The sequence below is a fragment of the Engystomops pustulosus genome, chromosome 8 (genome assembly GCF_040894005.1).
Source record: "Engystomops pustulosus chromosome 8, aEngPut4.maternal, whole genome shotgun sequence".
Lineage (NCBI taxonomy): Eukaryota > Metazoa > Chordata > Amphibia > Anura > Leptodactylidae > Engystomops > Engystomops pustulosus.
Window position 1 is genome coordinate 69,622,447 of NC_092418.1, and position 16,355 is coordinate 69,638,801.

Below are 16,355 nucleotides of genomic sequence, written 5' to 3' on the forward strand. Positions count from 1 at the left end.
ACTGGGAGGAGAAGAGCCTTTATGATTGACCACCAATTATATTGTTTGAGTATGTAATATAGACAAATGACTCTATTTGGGAGTTAGGGAGGCACCCACCTTTATCAATGGGAAGAGTGGACCTTATATTTAAGATAGCAGCTGATGGCAGGTTTAAGAATTTTTTTTACTTAACTTATTTTATACTGCACATTAAAGTGTATGGACAATTCTAAACTTTTTAAACCTGAATAAAACACAAAGAAATGACATAACAAGGATACTTAAAATGAGAAGATATCCTTCATTAGATATGATTCTTCTCTTTTTTGAGCAAAAGAAAGGATAACATCATTTTTTAATAGTATAATAGGCTAGGACAAGACACAAGTCCTTCAACCTTTAAGAATTAAACAAATGTTTTATCCCCATAACCTGTGATATTTTTGCTCTCCAGAAAGGCATCCAGGCCTCTCTTGAACATGTACATAGAGTCCGCCATAACAACCTCCTGCGGCAGAGAGTTCCACAGTCTCACTGCTCTTCCAGTAAAGAATCCCTGTCTATGGTGATGGTAGAATCGTCTCTCCTCTAGGCGTAGAGGATGCCCCCTTGTCCTGGTCACAGGCCTAGGTATAAAAAGATCTTCGGAAAGATCCTTGTACTGTCCGTTCAGGTATTTGTACATTGTAATGAAGTCTCCCATCAGCCATTTCTTTTTTTTAAACTGAATAATCCCAAATTTTGTAATGTCATTGTATTATAGTCCCCCCATTCCCCTAATAATCTTGGTTGCTCTTTTTTGGGTCCTTTTGCAGGGTCCATGCACAGGAATCAGTCTAAAATCTGTTATTGCTGTGAATCTTTTAAAGGGCTATTCTAGATTGTGTATACTACCATTTTTTTAGTAAATGTTATAAATAGAACAAGTAAATAAGGCATTGGAACACACAGTATGCACTGTAGAGATCAAGTTGGTACATTTAAAGAGAATGCTGAACATAAGTGCTACAAGTCACAAAGCTCTCAACAATTCCCTAAGGGATGTAAAAAAATCCTCATACAAGAAGATGCTGTAGTACTAACAACTATTAAAACCCCCCCAGCAAGATACAGTTACCTGATAGGGGGTATGAGGTACACATCGACAGTTTCAGTAACAATTTGGAGTGATCCATCGCAAAACAGGACTTCACTGTGGAATATTTGTTGCAGACTTTTCTTCTAACAGATAGCGTAGTCTCAAATACCAAAGTATTACAACTGGGAATGAGTAAACACAAGTTCCTATGGCTGGTAACAGTCTTAAAATTAGATATTTTGTCCTTTATAATGAAATGACCTTAACCCATTTGGTTCAATAATTGCCACACATATTCCCATACAGGTTACTTATACGGCTCTCCTTCCACTGTGAACAACTATTAATGGATATTTGTTTGCTCCAAGCAGATTTTTCTTCATTATTATTTACAGCACAATTTGTTGGCTGAGTCTATCCCTTTCCTCCAGAGAGCACAGTTTAATCCGGAAGTTTAGAGAGAAAACACAAACCTTTGGGATATTGAGAATCTATGGCAAACAAACAGCTGGACCTATTCTTAGGTAGCCTCGGCCACTGACTACAAACCCCACACAGACCATTTGGAAGTAGGAAACAGCTGGATGGATTTTAGGGTGTTTGATTGTAGAACATGTTATCCAAGTGAGAGCAGACATTTGGATGACAGCACAGTTCCCACAATGTGCATTAATTACAACAGTTCAACACTACAGATGTCTGCTGCTCTGTGTTCATTTCCCTCAGTCTTCTAGTGCCACTAGCATTTAGAGACTTTACTAGTTAGTAGTGGCTCCGATGATCCAGAAGTATTCTCCTGTCCACAATGAGTTAAACACATGTCACTTCTGTGCAATTAAAACAAGAACAGTTAATGGGAACGTAGGATATTAGGTCCTCAGTGACTCGTGCTAATAGATGTATCCGATTTTGAGTATTAAGTCAGCATCTGGCCTGAATTTAGAAACATGCCCTTCAGTTTTCTGTGTGCTCTCTCCTTTCCAGCTTCCATTTTGAAGATGTCCACTTGGCTCAGTGAATGCAGAGCTTTCCATATGTTATATATGGAGGTGTAATAAATGATGGGTTATAGGGCACCTGCTTTACCAGTTATGTGTTGAGCAAAAATCCCTTTTGCATTATAAGATAACATAACTAGCACCTGGTGCATAGACCAACTGCCCCCCTTCCCTCCCCCTGTGATTTTTCTGTCCCATCAATAGAAAATATTAATTGATTTCCTCTGTCCCATGAATAGAATTATTAACTTATACAGATTTGTGGGTCAGATTTATCAAGCTGCCTAAGTAAGAATGTGCTTAGTTGCCCATGGCAAGTCCCCTTTAAAATATTCATGAGCACTGGTAAAATGAAAGCTGAGCTGTAATTGCTTGTCATGAGCAACTAAGCACATTCTAATGCAGCTTGATAAATCTGCCCCTGTTACTCCAAGTCCCTTATGTTAAGTTCCTTATGTTTTTACCCTGACCCCCTGATGACACCACGTTAGGTGGCGAAACATGTCGGGGGGGGGGGGGGAGCAACATTAGGTTATAACACAGGTGGTTAGGGAGTAGGGAGAGTTGACAAATTAATAGGGATAAGCTAGCCAGTGAATCATTGTTTGCGAATGGGTTGTGATACATGAAGGAAAAAAGGGGGTAGTCATTCAGTGGCTATCACAGCCTACAAAGAGATAGGTTTATGCAATGGAGCAAGCCTAATAGTTTGGTCCTGCAGGAATTAAACTGAGGATAGACAATAGACAGCAATACAAACTAGGGAATGCTCCGCTGACTGTGTTATACCGATCCCCCTCGCCCAATGATAAATAAGGGAATGGGATATTTCTCATCCATGATAAATAAGGAAAAAGCTGCCAATAGGCATATCACCAACATATATTTCTAACTTCTAACTCCCACTACCTGATAATTTTAAAATCCCACTGAGATATATGTGTTGATATACAGTGTTCTTTGTCTAATATTTTAACTTCTTAAATTAAGGTTATATTTTAAAAGTGCATAAAACTTTTGTTGTTATTGTGCTGGAATCTCTGCACCCACACCAGACAGCCCACCTGACAAATGAAAGATTTATCAGTGTATTGGGTGGCAATAAAAATGAAGCCGATTACTAAGGAATGCTGAGTGCCATCTTCAACGGTGACATGCAAACTTAAATGATGAAAAGAGTCAAGGTAGGTGGTAAAAAAAACCCACAAAAAACATTTTTTAAGCAAAACATCAAAAATATTTATTTCATAGGATGAATGGAAAAATTGCCAAATAATAATAAAAAATGATAAAAGCGCTATTCAGTTCACAAAATAGCACCGATGAAAGGTATCCAGGATAAAAGCCAGAATGGCTTGCCGCAGATTTTCAGGTTCAGCCCTTGGAGCACTTCACAAGACGGGACTGCAACACATCTCCCATGAATATAAAAGACCATTGTGGTGACGAAAGGGATGGTGCCAAGTGTCATGGCCAGTGGGTGTTACACAGTCCTACTGATGTCTGAACTCCACTTACCATTTCATTGCCAAATCAGATTTTGGCCTTCCATGTATACTTTACGTGTAGTTAGCTCCCAACAACAAATTCCAACAGTAATGGGAAATTCTGCAAAGTTAACTCCATGAAAACTAAAATTTACTGCTACAGTTATTCTCTAATGATTGGTGATAGCTTCCCAGAGAATTCTATGTTTCGACAACATGTAGTAAGCGCAGTTCTAAGCAATAAGTATCTTAGCATGCAGTGATGGTGATGGTTACTATACTACAGACAGGCAGTAGGCGCATATTGATAGAAACAGACAGAATCTCCATCTCCCACATCTTACAGAACAAACGTCTTTATAGCTGGTTTGTTAGGTGGTGGGGGCAATTAAGAGACTTCTTGGCCTTTTATGGTTTTCTCCTTTCTTAGGTTAAGAAATGGAATTGTCTAAATACACAGGGTTATTTTTATCTAAGTACAAAGAATTTTTTTTTAAGTGTTTGTTTTATCTGGTGATAAAAGAAATTATCTCCTTATTTTCACCTGGATCAGTCTCTTTTAAGCCTTGTGATCTTTCAGAAATGGTCACTTGAAAAGATAGAAATATTGTCATCAGTATGTGCTTAGAATATATTGACAGCATGGCATTTCTTTCTCCATTTGTTGCTCAAATCTTTGGAAAGTGTAAATAAAAATCATTAAAAAATTTTGATAAAGTAACCTTTTACTTTCTATTCCCCATGACCAGGAGAATTACAACCTACAGTTTGTACAAATTATATCTGTATTTTAACTTCAAGAATATTAATCATCTTTTGAAGATGGAGTCGGCAATGCTCTAGTTACATGCAGCCAAAAGGTTAATGAAAACCAATTACCAATAATGTTTCATATGGTTTAGGCTCCATTATAGACACGGGCATTCAGTAGGGATCTCCAGCACTAATGGCTTGTAGGATAATGAATTTGAGTTGTGTACTCAGCCGCTTTGCCCTTTAAAGTCTGAAGAATAACTAAGCAAGGAGAAATCATAAAACCTCTAGTAATTGCTCTCTTTGGCTAGTGGTCTCAATTTTTACACAGTGACCTCTCATTAAGGGAAACCAGAGGCCATCTTTGTTTTGGCAACTTCATTTCCCACCTATTGACTTGTGCTGCCTTGTGTAGGTCACAAGTTAAATTGCTCTAGATCTTAAATTTCCAGCGCTTTAATGTTCTTCCTTTCTTTTCAGTATATACATTCTACAGACTACAGAGAACAGGGAAGTTTAAACTTGTATGACTACTCTGCTGCTATTAGACATGGTTTTTACTTTTACAGTCTAAATTAGATTAAATTGGGTTATCAATTTGATTCATAAGAACTTTGTACATATAACAGTGTCTAGAAGCATATCCATTGAGTGCTGACATTTGCCAGAGGATACCCAAAGGTCCATGTGTCTCATAAAAAAGTAATGGTCTAAACTTGTTTATGAAGCTAGTTTTGATGAAGTATAAAGCAATGGTTATCTGTTCTGTCTATGGTTGAAGGACTATATGGTGATGCCTACACTTGAATAATTGGATATTACTGCTGATGAAGGTACTGAAGACTCCACAAACATAACAGCAGTAACATTGACAAACAGGGATGAACTGTATTGTATACAGTACTGATAAAATGTGACATATTCTAAATGTTTTATACCAGTGATGGCGAACCTTTCAGAGACCAAGTGCCCAAACTACAACTAAGATCCACTAATTTATCGCAAAGTGCCAACACAGAAATGTAATTAGTGACTTATACTCTGTGCTCTGTCACATCTTTCATTCATATGAGCACCCTGAAGACACCAATAAAGCAGAAAATAGAAGAAATTTGGATGATCATTGTAGCTTCTAATGATAATCCAGATCCATCCACATCTTCCTACTCCTGGAGTAGTCCCAGGTAGCCCTGTCACTTTAAAATAGCTCTGTGCACAGCAAGTCCTGGGCTGCCTGAGACTGCAGAAAGATACCTGGAGTCCTCTCTGGTGATGGCCTGGGTGCCCACAGAAAGGGTTCTGAGTGCCACCTCTGGCACCCATGCCATAGGTTCGCCACCACTGTTTTATGCTGTACTATTTTGCCGAGCTTTTGAAATGGAATCCTTAATTATTTCCCCTATTAGCCTGTCCAATATGAATCCAGCATATAAATCTAACTGTAGGTCCCCAGGATGTGTACAAGATGGGTTCTGTTGGCTTGTACTTAAAGGGAACCTGTCATCAGCAATTAACCTTATAAACTACTACCTGAATATTGTCAAGAAGTGTAACACTTTCTAGTTATTGTTTCTTTCATGGCCTAGTGTGGTGGCATCATCCAGAAAATCATATTTGAAGTGAGCTGTAAATTGGTTGCATAAAGTCAAGAAGGAGAGTTGAGTTAATGTGGCAAGCTCTGAACGCATCCTCCTCTATGACCGACATCATGCATTAGACTTCTAAAGATCTGGTTAGTAATGTCTCTTGATGGAGGATCATCAATTACAATGAAGGGGACTTTCTTAGGAAGAGAAAGCTTGAGTTCAGTGTTAAAATCTCTGCCTCCTTGACTTTATACAACCAAATAACATCTCACTTCAAAGTAGATTTTCTCAATGATTCCACCACACTGGAAGGTGTTCAGCTTCTTGACAACATACTGGTAGTGGTTTGTTAGGTATATTTCTGCTGACAGGTTCCCTTTAAGTTGAATGTGTATGAAAAGTCAGTACTGGTTTTTGAACTTGTAGCTCCAAAGTATTTTTTGTCTCCTTGACAGAATTTAAAAAAAATTTGGGCTATCATGGCAACAAGGATTAACATAAAGCTTCATTGCAGACACCTTTGATAATCCTTCAGTTGCTCATTGCAGCCGGGGGCAAAAATTCTCAAAACTACGAGCATCCAGAGACCTTTACCAGTGGCAAAAGAGGCAGTTTGTAACTAGGGACTGTCTATAAGTCAGGTGTTCTTAAATTGGGGACTATGTAATCCTTCATAAATTTATCCTAGTAAACTCATCATTACTTAAGGCAATTAAGGTGTGATCATGATCACTGAGGGCCAAGTAGCCTTTTTGTTAATTTTATAAAGCATGCCAGAATACTGATGTTGATTGAAGTTTTCACTATGTACATTGCACCTGTATCCAAGAAGAAGGTTCTCAATATTAAAGGAAATCTATCATCATATTTCTACTTTAATGACTATTAACACTATTGAGCAGATTTCAGCAGGATGAATAGAGTTACATATTCATAATAAACATTATTTTTATGTTAATGATGCAGAAATGCTTTGGGGTGCCACTTGGTCTTATGGCCCCTGAAGATCTTCTACCCAGCACTCTGCATCTTCTCCTGGAAAGCTTTCAGCACCACAGAGTGTTCGCTCTCTTCTTGCCACAATGTTTCCAGCAGACATTGGAGCAGGAGTGGCAAGGGAACAGTGAGGCAGATCACATGTGCTTCAGGGAGCATGTAAGAGCCCTAGCCCCTGGTGACTTCTTCCTATTCCTCACCCCACTTCTGCTTCATTAACCATTTATTGTCTAAGTAAAGGAGCTGAGCTCCAGATAAACATGTACACTCTATTCATGCTGCGAGGATCTACTCAGAAACATTAATTAACAGTGGAAATCTGATGGCAGATTTTACGTCACAGTATATTTTTTGCTCCCCACCTTCAAAAATCTATAACTTTTCCATTTTTCTGTGCACAGAGCAGTGTGAGTACTTATTTACTGTGTAAACAAATTTTACTTGTTACCTCATGAGATTCCATGTTGTGCATGTTGGAAAAAAAATCCAAACATGGTGAAATCGGCAAAAAAATAATTTTCAGCATGTTTTTTTATTGTTTTCTTTCTACGACATTGTGCACTCCAAATAATATGTCTACTTTATTCTTTGGTTCGGGTGATTTATGGTTAGAGCAAATTTATGTAGGTTTTATTGTGTTTTAAAACAATGTGAACAAAAAAGAATATTTTGTTTTGCCATCTTCTGATGCTAATAACTTTTACATACTTCAGTGTAAGGACGTGATGTTGTTTTCATTGCTACCGTTTTGAGGACTATGCAACTTTTTGATCACTTTTCATTAAATTTTTTATGTGATGTAAAATGACATAAAAGTGATATTTCAGACATTTGGGAGCTATTTTCTATTATGAGGTTCACCACCGTGAATAACTGTTTTTATATTTTGATAGATCAGGTATTTTTGGGATGTGGTGATACCTAACAGGTTTATGATTTTTACTGTATATTTAGTTTTATATCAGTACTAGGGGTACTTTTAATTTTTATTTTTTAAATTTTATTATTTTAGACCCTCTAGGATACTTTAACCTTAGACATTCTGATTGTTCCTAACATATACTGCAATACTACTGTATTGCAGTACATGTCATATTTACACATGTAACAGATTTGCAGAAACCATACAGTCTTAGCTCTTACAAAAACCCCCAAAGCTGTCATGGCAAACAGGATGGAGGTGCCCACTCGCCACCAACTATTAAATGCCAGCGGCAATCAAAGACTTTACACCCACGATCCGTGCTACCACTGATAGCGTATATTAGCGGTGGGTGTATGACGCCCTGTGAGCCCTCGTCATACAGCATTAGCAGCTCTGTGATGCACTATTACGACACAGAGCACTAACAGGTTAAAGAAATGCCTCTATTCAAAAAAATTGTTTGGCAAAACAATAACAATACATTTTACTCAACAGAATAAAAAAGTGAAGCGGAGAAAGATAAGTGCTGATACATTGTATTTAAAGTGCATATATATATTTTATATGTAGCAGTGGTTTTTCAAAAATATATATGCTAAATGTTGAATTGTAGATCATGTTAAGTAAAGAATATAGTGATTTTCAAGTCCTCTTCACACGACAGATGGTAGAGACTTGTCTGTGTGTCAGACTACTATTAATAAATAAACCAGTCTTTTTAAATGTGTAGAACATGTTCCTGTAAGCTGCCAAGTACTGAACCAATGTGAGAATCTGAAAAGTGAAAACTGAATCTCCATGTTTTACAATATGATGGATTGAACAGCTGAACTTGTCACGATGTACTGCTCAAGAATGTGGGCAAACGACATTTTCTGTCAGAAATCTAAATACGGTATGTCAAACACACGGCTTCCCTGTAAACAAATGCATTTTCTCCTTACTGAACACCAGCAAGATCGAGTATTTTATAGTTTTCAAGGTTGCATAAAAGATAGGGTCTTTATCATTACCATACTGCTAGTGGGTGCAGGTGTGGAAGAAAAGGTTTAGTGGCTTAGTACTTTCCCGCTGTCACAGGACAGGGCCTAACTTGCTGAACAGTGGATGCTGATCATTGGAGCTGATGGAAATCGCCATCAGCTCCCTAGAGATTAATAGAGCAGAACAGTCATGCGCGGTCGTCTGCTCCACTAGCCTTAGGAGTGGCGAGTGGTCGGTCGGACCCCTCGTTCTCGCGATCTGTGGTGGTCACCGTGGATAGGGCCTAACTTGCCTCCATGGGAAAACCCCTTTAAGGAGAAGCAGTGGATCCTGTCAAACAGGCACGGCACATAAGCATTGTGTAATGCGGTGTGCAATGCACTGCAACTACATAAATATCACTTTTCCGCTTTTATGATAAAAGATGTCACTGTGCCATTTACAGTTACATTGCCAACCCTGCATTTTCAGTTAGGGAGTCCTTGCATCCACTTTCTGTATGATGTAAGGACTCCTTTCCAGTGCAGTGTGTTCAGTTTGTGGAATCAGAGTAGAATAAAGATTCTTTCCACGGGCTGAACATGTTCTTCTTCAGTCAACTTTACTGGCACATTTTGTAAATTGGTTAATAGTAAATGCTAAATTGGGTTCAGAATTAAAAGCAATTTGTAATAATACAAAGCATAAATCTTTTGAAAAAAGGGGATATATATTTTTTTTACAATACCTATAACCTGTCATGGAATAATATTTTGTTATTACCACATAGCAGTAGTGTTTTATGTCTAAACTATAGGTCTGTAGCTCAAACTGTGAAATGTGATTTACTGTTTAATTTATACTAAGGCAGCCATTCAATCTGTTCTGAAAGATTTCAGCAGCATGCAAATACAAGTGGATGTCTGTTTTACAACCCATACAGCTATTTGGAATAATACTATGCCTCCCTTTTACGCTGGTGATGATTCATGTGGGGATACATTTTAACTTTTGATTTGTGAATTCTAGAGTTTATACTATTAAATCCACTTGGCCAAAAATATAGCAATAGTTAGTAAATTTATAGTGCAAAACAAGTACAGCTACAGGTTATTAAGTGTTATACCCAATGCATTTTACATTTCTTTTGTGCATTCGAACGAAAATGACATTATTGATTTTGTTATGAACTTGATGCAGAAATACAGTCTTTAAGAGTGTGGCCAATCCGCTCCACCGTCTCTGACTGTTTAAAAATCAATGACTCTACTTGATCATTAGTTTTTATTTGCAACGTGGACTTTTGTGTACTGCTGATATTCTTGAAAACCTTAGAATGTGAACAAATCCAGGAGTCTCACACAATACCTTTAGGATTACTGTTTTAACAAGCTTTCTTTTCAATTTTGCTGTATATGTTTGAATTTGTGATACCAATTCCATCAGTAGTAAAAGAATTAAAAAGTATAATAGTAGTCAGAAAGCAATATAGGTTGGGTACCTCAGGTCAACACAAGACATTGGGGGGATTCATAAAGGTCCCCGAGACAAAACAGAAAAGTTGCTCTAACCCACAAACTTTCTTAATCACTAAACCCATCCCAACTCAGTTCCCAACTTGTATTGTTATTCCTTATGGACATTACAATGTAGTTTAGAATAGAATTGAACTCTTATCCCCAATGTGAAATTATTTGTACAATACATCATGGATTTAGGCAAATTATTACACAAAAAAGTACACAGAAAACAATGCATGTCAGTACAGTAAATGATAAACAGAATGTATGGGGGAGGGAGGTGAAATGGGGGTACAGAACTTTGATTTGGCCATCTTGCTGTATAATTCAATTCTTTTAGGAATGAATGACTTGTGATATCTTGTAGTCCGGCAGGGCATATAACAATATTGATTGCTGCTCTATTGTTGTAGAATTGTGCTATGCAGCGGGTGTTTGCAGCTATAGACTTAAAGGGAACCTGTCACCTGGAGACCCATTTTTAGCACTCCCCCAGTCCCCACAGAGCATAGTACATACACTGCCAAAGTGTTTTTGTATAAAAAAAAATTGGTTTTACAGAAAAAAAGATATGTTATATTGTACCTTTCATTAGCATGTGCTGTGTGACTAGGCAGTTGCCCAAAGGGAGGGGCTGGAAAGGAGCAGTTTCAAATATATGAATAACTCCCCACACTCAGGATTGGCTGTAGAGGAGCAGGGGGTGTCGCTAAGCCAAGTGATGGGTGTTTTCATATATTTGAAAAGGTCACATGGAGGCGCTGTTTCCCAAGGGTGGAAGGGGGACTGCTCCTTTCCAGCCCCTCCCATTTGGCAACTGCCTAGTCACATAGCAGCTAATGAAAGGTACAATATAACAGATCTTTTTTCTGTAAAACCAATTTTTAATACAAAAACACTTTGGCAGTGTATGTACTATGCTCTGTGGAATTGGGGGAGTGCTAAAAATGGGTCTCCTGGTGACAGGTTCCCTTTAAATTGCTGGAAATTGCTTAACTTGCTTAAAAAATCTGATATAGAAAGGGTGAAAAGAAATGGGAACACTGCCTTGGCCAGTGGTGCCCCTCTGGTGCTTAAAACTGTATCGGATTGAATCTTTCCCATCCGTATGAACTGTGGTCTTTCACTTAAGTAAACAGAAATCCAGTTCACTAACGTGGTGTGAATCTGGCCGTGAATGCTCACGGCGTGGTAAATGCATTATGTGGCCCAGTGCATAACCACGCCATGACCATGTCAACTTTCCGCACCACAAAAATAGGACTGGTGGTATTCCTGCCCATGTTGGTGGCAAAGTAAAATGTAAATATCCGTGCACATTAGTGAAATGAAGGATCTGACATAGTAAAGTTTATCATATACAACCATTTGTATCTCTTGAAGACTCCTAACCTGAAGGCTATTAAGGGTATATAAGCATATAACCATCATTTCATGCATTTAGGGTAAAATATTGAAAAATTGACACATATTTAATATGGGAACCACAATATATAATAAACTTCTATTTCTGCGGTTTATATGACACAAATTTAACAGTAGATCTACATAAGAGTTTATCTAACTAAAATGTACTATTCCACAGGTAAAAGCCGCCATAGATTCCCTCCAACGTTGTCTGAGAAGGAGTTGTCAATATTTTATGAATTCTTATGAAAAAACTTTCAATTGTTAACTATCTTTATTGAAAGTTGTTGTCAGAACATTTCAGTATAGATTGATCATTTATCAACTGATGACTAATTATGAACGGGCCTGTTGACATACAAGTTAGGTAACCCCAACCAGTAACACCCGCGATTGGTGCTGATCGCAGGTGTTAACTGTTTAAATGTTGCTGACAACAGCGCCAGAGGTAATTTAATTACCTGCGGCCTCATGAGCTAGCAATAACCTGGGAACTTTGGGATAGGTTGTCGGTTCCACTGAGCTCATTGTGCCTACAGCAGGTTAGTGCCGCCACATGTAGCCGAGGGTAATTTTACATGCTACTGGCATTAATGGTGGTTGGGAGTAAAACCCTATGGCTGCCTATATAAAACAATTGTTTGTTTCATGGCTAACCAGCCATCAATCAACTTTCATCCAATGTGTGCAAAAACTCTTTAGATATAGGACCATAGGGGCGCATGATTGCCCTGCTGCTGCATTTTCGCAGCACTTCCGGCCGGCTGCCCCCCCATGCCCCTTCACGCCGCACTGGCGTGAAGGTGGCGGAGAGGGCAAAACAATTGCAGGTGCTAGCAATAAGATGCCCTGGTAAATATGCCCCATAGACACCATGCTCTTTATACATACAGCTTATCCCTGTTATAAAAGAACAGTTGGGATAAGGTCTTTTTATAGGTAGTGTGGTGGGCATAAGCCCTGCTATATGACATTGACCTTTGCTCAGCTTAAGGGGTTTTCTTGAGTAAGCTCATTAATTGTTATATATGCCATCCTAGATAACCCTGTTACACATAGTCCAAAACTCTTCTTACCTCTCTCGTTCGTCTTTCATTTTTTCAACTTCTTGCTCCTCTTCTTTCAGTGTGGCAGGTCTTGGGCTGTTTTTTTGATCCAATTTTCCGCCTTTATCATCTTTATTCTTTTTCCCAAACCTTAAAATTAAAAACAGGAAATGTAACTTATATGTCAAGAATACATAACATTACATGTGGACATGTGTGAAAAACCAGCTGCTCTAACACAGGACAGATACAGCACACTAGAGATCAGCCAAAAAGCTCTCATTGTTCCAGGAACCTATTTTGACAAACGTCCAACAAGAGTGAAAATGTGCTTCCCAGCTCAACAGTGATAAAGATTTGTGTCTATATTTAGATCCTGAGCTGCTTTAATGCTTCACTGTAATTTAATTCACTAGAGAGATGGAAACACTAAAGCTGTAAATGCTGGAAAAAACATACGGCGAACACAAACCAGTCCCTAGTACACTTTTATACCCGCCAAACAAAGCCTTAAAGAAAGTCAATGGAGAGAGCCGACTGTTCGCAGGAGCTTAATGCAACATTAGTTTGGTGTTTCTGATAAGAAAATTAGAAAAGTACATTTATAGCAGTGACTTTGAAAGCTTCCAGCAGTGACTGACAAACATACCAGGGACTAATTAATTACCCACACTTGTCAGCTTTTAATTTCTTGCCCCTTGTTTAGTCTAATTAATCATACAATAATATAGAGAAGTTACCTTCACTTTGCTTCTTTGTCATTACAGAGACAAAAAAAATATTGGTATCAGGAGGCTATTTCAGGCTAGGAGGCTTTAACATTGGCTAGGCTGGCGAAAAATGGTTCTAATTGTCAAGGTCTGGAGAAAAATATTATAATATATAATATATATTCTTTTAATAACATCCAATTGAAGAAATGTTTACATATGGCAAATGAATTTATTAAAATGTAAATGTCCAGATGAGAACCCAGCATGTCAGTTCAGCAGTTCTATGTTTGAGCTGGTGAATACTGCCCGCAAACAGTGTGAATTTGTTGGAACAAACTCACTTGTGTACACCCCCCCTTTAAAGGACAGATTATAAATGTAAGGCTATAAAACCTCAGACTACCTGCCACCTGGGTGGTGACATGCTGCTCTCACTCATTCAAAAATGAACCTTTACTCATGTTTTGAGTTGCACACTAAAACCTGTGTGCCACTTTAAATGTATTGACTTTATTGATTAAATGTATACATACATACACACACACACACATATATACATGCAGTCCCTGGGTTAAGTACAAGATAGGTTCCTTAGATTTGTACTCAAGTTGAATTTGTATGTAAGTCGGGATTGTATATTTTATAATTGTAGCTTCAGACAAAATCTTTTTTTGCCCAGTGACAATTAGATTTTCAAAATTTTTTTGCTATAATGAGACCAAGGATTATCACTAAAGCTTCATTACAGACACCTTACAGCTGATCATTGCAGCCTGGGACTATAGTAAAGCATTCAGAGAGCTTCACCAGAGGTCACAGTGTGCAGAGGGGTCTGTCTGTAACTATGGGTTGTTTGTAAGGTGGGTATCCTTAAGTAGGGGACCGTATATATATATAAACACGAAAAAATGGCAGCACTGCGAGATTCAAAATGTGGCAAAAAACGTACTCGTTTATTCACACGTGTCAAGGCTACGTTTCGGCTCCTTACACCTGGAGCCTTTCTCAAGCCGGGTGTAAGGAGCCCAAACGTAACCTTGACACATGTGTGAATAAACATAAGTTTTTTGCCACATTTTGAATCTTGGAGTGCTGCAATTTTTTCGTGTTTTTGTATGTGGATGGACCCGGGTCTAGGTCCTGGGATGTGCACCTGAGTTGTTCTCAGCCGTATCTTGAGTGCTGCCACACTCCGTGAGATATATATATGTATATATATTAGTATTTTCAAATATCAATGCAAGCTTAATTTTATAATGTTTATGGACTAAATGTTTTTATTTTTATAATAGGGACTAAAATAGAGTAAAAACAATTATATAAACGGCAGCTTGTACCACAATAAGTCCCTGTGATGCCCATAGTAGATAAATCCACCTTACAGACCAGAATTATCCACATGCAGAGGCTGTTATACATTTCTGTGGTCGTGTAATGATTTCCAATATTAAAGTATAACCTTTACATTTTTTCCTTTTTTTGCACATGAATTATAACCTCTCAGACAGTCTATGTGTCTTCAGAATCTTGTTATCTTGTGACATCTTGGCTCCATAATAACCTTAAACTTTAAACATAAAAAAATAACTAGATAATAGCAAAGGCCTATTACATTTTCACACCGTACTAGAAATGTGGGGAAAAAAAAATCTTATAGAAGCTAATTTATGCCTAGAGATGAGCAGATCGCCAGTTAAGGTAAATGCTTAAAGCTAGCCTCCGGTGATTATAGTCTTTTTGTGCAAATTACAGCACTGAGGATGTGTGTCTGTTTTATGACTTCCAGGTCATATTATCTCACTTCATTATTTATAAGGTCTAGTTGTCACTTTCTGCATAACTACATCTTAAAAGGTATCACATGAAAGCCTGTGCCATTTGGGGATAATGTCATTGGCTAATTTATGCATCTGTAATCAGAGGAAAAGTAGACCAATCTCTGCATCCACTTCTTAAAGGGTATTAAGCACATTTAATACTTGGCTATTAAAAAGCAGTATTTAGCACATTTTCTTTTTGGTGAGAAATATAGCAAAGTAAGGATAGAAATATGAGGATAAAACAATCAGAAAAAAAAGGAAGGCCAAGGTCACGGTAAGGTCTAGGGTACTAGGTATAAACTATGGATATATATTTCCTTTTTTCTAACTTCTTTTATACAGTACAGACGATCCCTACTTAAGGACACTCGACTTACAGACAACCCCTAGTTAAAGACGGACCCCTCAGCCCACTCTGACCTCTGATGAAGCTCTCTGGATGCTTTACCATTGTCCCAGACTGCAATAATCAGCTGTAAGGTGTCTGTAATGAAGCTTTAGTGATAATCCTTGCTCCAATTACAGCAAAAAAAAAATTGAAACTCCAATTATCACTGGGACATTTTTTGTCTGGATCTACAATGATAAAATATACAGTTTCAACTTACATACAAATTTGACTTAAGAACAAAGCTATGTATACTGCCTGTATACCAGTTTTGTAATCTTGTGATCTTGCTAGACTTGCTGTTGGGGTGTACTCATGACCTGGCACCTGTAGATTGCCCTCAGTAATTCTAGTATCTGTTGTACTCATAATTAATCAGGAGAGATATTACTTATCCTTCTCTCCCCCATCACTGTGTCTGTCAGTGGGTGAAGCCATTAGGATGGACTGAAGGATGATAAACAGGAAATTCTGCATATATGGAGAGAGCAGCATGGTGAAAACAGTGAAAGGATGAAGAGTCTACCCTTCTTATATTATAAAGCAGAGAGATGCTATACTTCAGCAATGGTGGGACAACTCTGGAATCCACCACATCATGTGACATTATGGTACTATGATGTCCACATGCCCCAGTGATTTGGATTTCTGTATCAGTATGAAGAAAATTGTACACAATAAGTAAAGCATACT

The 16,355-nt window shown here is 38.0% G+C and overlaps 1 protein-coding gene across 7 annotated transcripts in view; it reads right to left on the reverse strand.

The window, feature by feature from the left end:
- The window catches only part of PARD3B (par-3 family cell polarity regulator beta), an 862,331-nt gene that overhangs the window by 337,596 nt on the left and 508,380 nt on the right, over window positions 1–16,355 (reverse strand). For 6 of the 7 annotated variants that reach the window (XM_072121091.1, XM_072121090.1, XM_072121094.1 and 3 more), the window contains one exon: window positions 12,772–12,891. In XM_072121091.1, coding sequence (XP_071977192.1) covers window positions 12,772–12,891 — 120 coding nt within the window. Of the gene's footprint in view, window positions 1–1,292; window positions 1,857–12,771; window positions 12,892–16,355 lie in introns of those variants that run through there. The other variant, XM_072121097.1, reaches the window with a different exon arrangement.